Here is an 8790-nt window from a genome sequence, read left to right on the forward strand (position 1 = left end):
AGAGCCGCGTGGCCATGTAGTCTCCAAGGATCGTTCGCCTTTGGTGCAAACACGTCCTGTTTTTTCTCTGGCGCCCTATCAACCTTATATATCTCGGACCTCGGTTGTTTGGTTTCTTACATACATTGTTGAGCCCGCATAGCACGGTTCTTAAAGCACCTCTGGGCTTGGCCCGTTGGGGACAGCCGAATCGGCAGTTTCCCGAGAGTCGGGCCTGAGCGATGCTTCGAGGCGCACGTGGGTGGCTCTCTGGAGAGGTGTGTCTCGAGTTAATCCCTCTCTCTCTTCCTAATCCTCAATCCCCTCTCTCTCCCTCTACTCCAGTGCGATCCCGTCGATCTCGTCCGCGGCGACAGGTCCTCCAGGTCAAACGACCTTCCCGCTCCTGCCGCCGCGGACGGCGTGGGGGTGGGACTCACCGACGTGGCCACCAGCAAGCTCTGCAGCTCCTTGATGTTGTCGCGCGCCGCGGCCTCGCTCACCCGGAGGCACTCCAGCTCCTCCTTGCTGCACTTGACGGCGGTGTCCTTGCTCCCGACCATCTCCTTGAGCATGGCGTTCTCGCTCCTCACCTCCTCCAGCGCCTCCTTGACGAACTTGGTGTCCTTGACGGCCTGCTTCAGGATGTCCCGCAGCTTGGCCACCTCGTGCCGCCCAGACCGTTGCGACTCGAGGAGTCGCGCGTTCTCGCGCCGGGACGCGGCGAACTCCGCTTCCGACGACTTCATGCACGCCGTGAACCCGGCCTCCTTGCCCCGGAACGTGGCGAACGCCTCCTCGGCGTCGGAGCGGAGGCGGGCCACCTCGTCGGACAGCGCGCAGACCTTGTCGTCCTTGCGCTTTAGGGACACGTGCACCCGGTCCGACTCCAGCCTCGCCGTTTCTGACTCGTGCTGCGGGCGCACCAGCTGCTGCCGCGTGGTGTGCAGCTCCGCGTTCACCTCCTTGAGCGCCAGCAGCAGCTCCTCCATGGCCTGCTTGTTCTTCTCCTCTGCGGCTAGCGCCACCCGCAGGTCGCCGCTGACCCGCTGCAGGTCGCGGTCGAGCAGGCGCGTCTACGGCCACGACAGCGAGTCGGGCGCGTCCACGGTCGCCGGGAGCTGGTGGTGCGCACGATGGGCAGTGGAAGCTCCGGCGCGCTCAAAGTGTTTGACGAAATGTCAAGCCCAACCTGATGGCTGTTAAGTTTTGTTGTTAACGCTGGTAATCATATGCATGTATGCAACCAAACGCCGGGTGAAAATTGCATCTCGATGACATGACCCCCAATGCAGGCAACCAATTAACTAGTCATCCCCGCTTTTGACCCTGTTTTTGGTTACCCAGGCCCTGCTCAGCCTGGCTCGTTTTTCCCCTATAAACCAGGCCCGGCAGCGAAAGCAACCAAACACACCCCTAATGTCCGCTAACGGCAACCACAAGCATTGTGTCTGCTTCCCCGCATCCTCCCCCAACTTCGACCCCCGATTCGGGGGAGTTGGCGAGGGATCAGCACCGCTCGCTTTCTGATGCGGCACTAGGAGCTAGACCCGCAGGCGTCTCTGACGAGGGCGCGCGGATGCAGTAACAACATACATAGTCGGGCGATGGCCACGCCTGTTCGTCGCCGTGAGGGAGGGGGAGAAGCGGGCGAATTGGATGGATCCGACAAGCGACTACCATGGGGGAGCGCAGAGGTGCACATCGGTAGGTCCTAGGCGTGGTGGCTGCTCGCGGCGGCTGACGGCATTGGGGTTTGTTCACCCGAAGAGACCCTCCTCCCCTCCTCAGATCGCTGGACCGGTGCCACTCCTCCCTCTCCGAAGTTTTGTCGTCCATGGCCGTGACGCGGCACACTAGTGCCCCTGCTCACACTCTACTGAACATGTGGAGTACATCCCTAATTTCCTGTACAATCTTTGCCTTGTTATCCAGAAAACATGTCAATTTTCTTAAACTGTTAGTACTAAGCGAGAAAAAAAAGAGAAACTGTTCACATAAAACATGGCAATTTTGTACAGTGACATGAGAAACTAAAAATAACGCATGGAAAAATTCAGATTTTTTTGTTTACTGAAATATGGCACTTATTAGGGAGAATTTTATTCGCCACATGGCAAATTTTTTATTTTTTAAGAGTAAAATCATGACAACTTTTTTTGACCCGAAACCTTGATCTAGTGATAATACAAATTAGCTAGCTTGAACTTGCTCGATGACTTCTATCGCAAAAAAAAGAACTTGCTCGATGACTTTTTCAAATACATGTTGGCAAAAGTTATGACAACATATCATTTTTTTTTTTACTTTTTCTTCTTTACTTAACGACGTCCTGCTTTTTCTATGGTAAGTTAAGATGTGTTTTTCCATGACTAATGATTCTACACCGGACCACACCAATTTTATTTTATTCAGGTTTTTTGGTATGAATCATGACATTTCTTTATGTGTATGCATTTTTTTTTTGATTGTGGCAAATTTTATTACATATACCATGGCAAATTTATTGAACATACCCTCACAAATTATTTCTGTAGCACGGCAAATTATTTTCTTGCTCTAGCATTGAAATTTATTTTTGAACTGTGGAAAATTTATTTTGCATATAGCACGACAATTTTTTTAATATACCATTGTCAATTATGTTTTGGTAAATTATTTTGGAGCATGGCAATTTTATTGCACACACCATGGAATATTTATTGAACAAGCCATGGTAAGTTTTGAATAGCATCCAAAATTAGTTGAACATGCCATGGAAAATTTGTTGAACATTGTGACAATTTATCTGAACATACGATGGCAAATTATGTGATTATTTCACAATTTTTCTTTAATATTTTTCAGCCATTATCTTGTGAAAATGTTTTTTTGGTAAATTTGGCTATGTGATGACTACAATCATTTTTTTTAAATTACCGTGTTCATGAGAAAATAAGCATCCCTTAATTTACCATGTGTACAATGTTTCCAAATGTTGGCAGGATTTTTAGAAAATGTTTTTTTATAAAATCACCATGTGATCTTTAGACACATTTCAATTTCTATCATGTTTCTAGGATATATCATTTCCTTAAATTTTGCCATGCGACTACTTTACTTCAACATGCAACATTTTATGCTTGTACGATGGTATTTAGTTTGTTTTCCTATTTTTCCTGTAATGTTGTTTATTTTTACCTACAACATGCCGAATCTTTTTTTTACAAGCATATGATGATCGGACCAGGAGGGCCTAGCAAAGGGCATGTCTGGCCGGGTTCGCGCTGGTGGGTATCTCGTACCAAACTAAAATGTTCGCTCTCCCCCCTATCAGGGGAGAGCGATACATCCGCTCGACCCTGGAGCCCCAGTCAGCGTTCCCGCAATATCAGAGTCGTTATTTTTTACAACCTTGAGATACCAAACTTGCAGTTTCTATTTTTTGTAAATAACTTGAATTACTATTGGACTTCTTTCCATGTTTGCCGGGAATTTTTTATTATTCATTCTTGTACTCCCATAATTACTATTTTCAGTGCATAGTTTTTCACAATTTAAAAAGCTAGAGTTATCATTTATAGTTATTGTACACAACTTGTTGTATTATTACAATTATTTGCATATTTGTCTGGATTTTTATTTAAAATAAAATAAATCTGAGTTGTCTTGATTTTATTCTCAGTTGAATGTCTCCCGTCATATTTGTTGGCTGGATTTTTATTATTGAAGGTAAGTACTCTTTCAGTCCAATGTGAAAGACACTTTTGCCAAATTCATGAAAATGGAAGTACATTGCGATCATACTGGTTGTGCTGTGTTAGGTTTTTCTTTTGTGTTGGTCCAACACATTTGGACCTAGTAGTGGTTGGTTTGCTCTTGCCATCCAACCATACTAGGAGTACTTAATTAATTTGGATATAGGATAACAAATTAGGTACGGGATAGTACATAGTACTTTTTTTTAAACCGGGCATAACCCCTTTCCATTACTTTGACATAACGGAAATACAGAGTTCCGAAACTGAAGCTACCAAGGAAACTGGAAAGGGGAAAGCGAGTTCAGAGCATTCTTAGAAAACCCACTGCAAGCACCCGTCATCGAGCAGCTTATCATGGGGCAAAAACCCAAGGACACCCAAACGCAATCTAGACCTAACCAGGAGAGTTCAACAAGTTTAAGGCTACCAAAAGGCTCACGCAGGAGCGACACCACATGCTCGCGCAGGAGCAGAAACAAGTAGTTTTAATAAAGCATGGCGAAGGAATAGTACTAGTACTCTACATCACGCTGCACCCTAACATGCACATGATCGATTTTACTCAAAGCGGCACGCTTTTATCCGTGCGTGCACTCGAGTGGAGTGCATGCTCTACTTTGTTCACGGATGCCGCTTTTGCAGTTTTGGGGTGCTTGCACATGTTTGGGAAGGTGCATTTTTTAAGCATCAGCTACTCCAAAACCGACCAGATAAAGTTTGCTTGCACAAAAACGTGACTCTCTATTGTCAATTGTCATGTGAGGAGATGGAAACTCCACGTCCTTGAATAATCAAGTCGAGCTTCTTGCTGGATTTTAAAACCTGGTGTGGTACACTTATGATTTGATTGGAGCCGTTGTACCGAACGATGACGCAAACCCTCACTCACGCCGGCCCCTTTCACACTTGTGAAGCTTAGCAGGAGCCCAATCGGCAACGCTGACAGGGAAGGCAAGGCGAGGCGGCGGCTCTTTACTCCGGCCGGTTGGCGTTGGAGGTCCTACTATACCGGTCCAACAATACGTCCAATCAGTCAGTCAGTCCCTCGGTCCATCATCATCCGTTCATCCTCACACCGCACGCACGGGAAATCTTCCAGCTCCTACTTGGCGCTGGAGTGGGAGCGAGCAACGCCACATGGCCATGGTGATGCATGCTCGACTGGAGTGGGCGGGGTGTGCAGGAGCTGTTTGTTTCGCGCGCGCGGTCGTGGTCGGGGCTGTTGGGTGTTGGCCGCTGAGGCGAGGGCAGGGCCAACTACGGAACGAACGACCGAGCCCTGCCGTGCGCGCGCCTGCTTCTCCCCACCATCGTCAGCCACGGGCTTTAGAGCATCTCCAGCCGTTCAGCCTCCCAAAGCGCTGAAAAAAAGCGGCCTAAGGCGAACCGGCGCTAGATTGGCCCTTGAGGCGACCTAGCTACCAGCCACGCCCCCAGACGCCGCCCCCAGCCGCCGCCCCCAGACGCCGCCCCCAGCCGCGGCAAATTCAAACGTAGACATTCCCGCGCACAAAATAGACCCACAAATCCGGCGATCAAGCGGCCACAAGTTCGGCGATCGAATGAAAAGTTCGGTGTACAAAAAGCAGGGAAGCTGGTTCAGGATGAGGCCACGCTCCGTCAAGTACCACGCCTTGTCGTTGCTCTGGAGCATGTCCGGCCCGCCCAGCAGGAAAGCCAAGTCGGTGTTTCTCTTCTTCGCGGCGACGTTGGCCCTGAGTAGGTCGAGCTTGGCGGCGCTGCTCGACATCAACGGCGACCACCGCGCGTCGGTCTTCTCTTCACGAAGGACAGTCCGGGCCTGTGCGTCGGTGAGGTAGTGGCCGCGTCGGCGTGTTTCCCCTTCTTGGCACCTTTGTTGCCGTCCGGCCGCCCTTCTGACACGCCCGGAGTCGGCGCGCCGGGTGCGTCCGGCTTGTAGGTCTCCTTGACCTTGTCGAGGGTGCGCTGGACTTCCGCCCACTTCTCGCACTTGTCAATGCGCTTGTAAATGTGGAGGTACTTGAATTCGGCGTCGCTGTTGCTGTGCCGATACAGGGCGAACATGCGCAGCTACTGCGCGGAGGAACAAACAGTTGGCGGGCGCACACGGCGCAGGGAGGCGAGAGACCGGCGTGGCATACCTGATCCTCAACGCTGGCGCCGCTCTCCAAGCGAGCCGCGACCTCCTCGACGACCCCATGCCATTTGTTGCACGCCCCCTGAAAACGCCCCCAATGGTTCACCATCGCCTTCGACCCGCGCTGCATGTAGACGCCTTTGAAGTAGGGGTCGACGAGCTTGCGCTCGTCGAACTCGGCCTTGATGCGCTCCCAGTACGTCTCGATGCTCTGGTTCGTGCCGGTGGTCGGGTCGAGGCAGACGACTTTCCATGCTTCGGCGAGGCATTCCTCCTCTTTGGACGCCCACTTGATGCACGGCTCGCCTAACGTGGCCGCCCGCTTCTTCTTCTTGCGCCTCCTCGCCGGAACAGTCGCCGGCTCCTCCTCCTCCTCCTCCCCGTCCTCCTCCTCCTGCTCCTCCTGCTCCTCCTCGCCGTAGACGTAGCCGAGCTCGCCGTCCATGCCGCCGCTGAGATCCACCGTGTCATCCGGGGTGACGAACCCGGGAGACGCGACGGCCGCGGCCAATCCTGCCGCGATGATGTCGTCCATGTCGGCCTCGGTCTCGTCGGTGTCGCCGATGTGCGAGAAGGGCAACGCGCCACGGCGGAGTGGGGGCGTTGGGGAGGAAGCGTAGGCGGGCGGCGAGTAGTTGTATGGAGGGTACTGCACGCCGGCGAAGGCGGGCGAGGGCGTGCGCTGGGCCGGTATCCATGGGGGAAGGTGACGTTTGGGTTGAACCCACCGTGTGCGTCCCTGTCGGCGTAGCCCGGCGAGGGCGATCCCTATGGCTGCGGCGACGGAGAGCCGACGCCTTGCTGGCCCCAGGACGCGTACTGGGCGTGGCTGCCGGGTGGATTCATCATCCCCGCGCGAGTCGCCTCGGCCTCGGCTTGGTCCACCGAAGCGGCAGCCGCAGCCGTGCGTGCCGCGTTGTCACGGGCCTTCTTGGCGATGGCCCTGTTCCACCGGTCGGCGGTGACAGCCTCCCGTCGCTAAACTTCTGCCATCCACTCGGCGTTTGTCATGCCCGGTGGCTTGGACAGCGGCGCCCTCGGCTTCCTCTGCTTCGGCTGGGCGACGGAGGCGGTCGCGGTTGCCGCGGCGCGGGGGACGACGTATTTCTTCGGTGGCATGGCGGCCGGCTGGGAGGCGAGCGGGAGGGAGATTGGCGGGAGGAAAGGAGAAAATGGGAGGAAAGTGGGGAAAAGCGGGAAGAAACGGCGGGAAGAGGTGCTTGACTCGCCGACAGGGCGGACCCACGCGTCCTTTTCACTTGTGCGGGCGCCCCAGACGCCCCAGGGCGCCATGTTCTGCCTTGGTCCGCCGGCACCAGTTTCGGCCCGAGCCGGCGAAAAACGGGATTCTGGAGGGGGGCGACTGAGCCGTTTTTTCGGCGCCGGCGTGACAAAATCACCTGAAAAGGGCCTATTGGGGACGCGACCGAAGATGCTCTTACCTCCAGCAGATCGGCCGTGGGAAGCAAGGGAGGACCTGAGCGAGTGTTATCTACGTTGAGACGTCGTCCTAGGTAGGCGCCCTGTCGTCACATCGATTTGGGCTGTTAAAATGCACGGCGGGCAGGCACCGGATCAGGGACTCGAGTTGGCTTTTGCAGCGCCGTCGCGATCAGTGGAGCAAGCAATTAATACCGCGGATGTGTATACAGATTTATAACAGTGACGGGGCTAGGCTAGCTACGCAGACCTATAAGCTACTGTGGTGGTTCACGGACAGGAAAGGCGATTTCCGCCGTGGGCCTGTGGCTGTGGACGTTAATCAACAGCGTAACGCGTGTAGCAGCAGATAGCCGTGCATGCACGTGATCCACTGGGCGGCAGCCGGCAGCATGTGATCCACTGAGCTACACGAATGCATGGATGCACGTATGGCTTTCTCCATTTCTCGCAAATCACGGGTCACTTATCACCCTCGACTGGAGTGCAGAAAAAGGTGTCAGATGGAAGCGTTTCTACTCTCTCGTAAGGAAGCCGCATGGTTTATATTGATTGTGGGCATGAATAGTCTCTGCCGTGGCTTACAAGTCTTCACCGATCGCTAGGATGCGGTGGTTACAACGATCGCTAGGATAGATACGTAACAGAGAAGGAGAAGGAGTTTGTTGAGATTACAATAGAATTCTATCTCTAATTCTAACACCCTTCCTTAATCTCAACTATCCTACATTAAGATTCTTCTTGAATTCTTCAAATAACCTGACTGGCAAAGCTTTAGTGAAACCATCTGCCACTTGAAAGGAATAAACCGTATGTCCAGCTTCTTCTCTGCAACTCTTTCTCGTACAAAATGAAAATCAATTTCTATCTGTTTGGTTCTACCATGAAACACTGGATTTGTAGAGAGATATGTGGCTCCCAAATTATCACACCACAAGCAGGACGCACGATGTTGTTTAATTCCCAATTCATTGAGCAATGATTCTACCCAGATGATCTCAGCAGTAGCATTTGCTAGCGACTTGTATTCAGCTTCTGTACTTGACCTGGACACCGTGGCTTGTTTTCTAGCACTCCAAGAAATAAGATTAGCACCAAAGAAGACTGCAAAACCTTTAGTTGATTTTCTATCATCACTACATCCTGCCCAGTCAGCATCAGAAAATGCACTAACAAGGGTGGAGGTAGAACGCCTGAACTGAAGGCCTAAGTTCACAGTGTGCTTGATATATCGTACAATTCTTTTAACAACTGTCCAATGTACAGTACTAGGTGCATGGAGATACCGACAAACCTTGTTAACAGCAAATGATATATCTGGTCTTGTCAGTGTAAGATATTGTAGGGCTCCTACTGCACTTCTGTATCTTGTACTCTCTTCTTCCTTAAGTGGCTCACCTTCAAAGGCTGAAAATTTTTCTGAAGAAGACAATGGTGTGGGTGAGGGCTTGCAGTCCTTCATCCCCATACGAGCTAGAAGTTCAGTGGCATATTTCTCTTGATTTAGTATTA

The 8790-nt window shown here is 51.8% G+C and overlaps 1 protein-coding gene across 1 annotated transcript; it reads right to left on the bottom strand.

Annotated features, from left to right (window-relative positions):
* Window positions 1-269: 269 nt before the first annotated feature.
* On the bottom strand, window positions 270-5765 carry LOC123055830 (uncharacterized). Its single transcript, XM_044479673.1, has 3 exons — window positions 5573-5765; window positions 1744-1844; window positions 270-1055 (listed from the first exon to the last, which is right to left on the bottom strand). Exons 1-3 carry the CDS (start codon window positions 5763-5765, stop codon window positions 270-272), a joined length of 1080 nt encoding a protein of 359 aa, XP_044335608.1.
* Between the last annotated feature and the right edge of the window lie 3025 nt (window positions 5766-8790).

The sequence above is a fragment of the Triticum aestivum genome, chromosome 2D, assembly GCF_018294505.1.
Source record: "Triticum aestivum cultivar Chinese Spring chromosome 2D, IWGSC CS RefSeq v2.1, whole genome shotgun sequence".
Lineage (NCBI taxonomy): Eukaryota > Viridiplantae > Streptophyta > Magnoliopsida > Poales > Poaceae > Triticum > Triticum aestivum.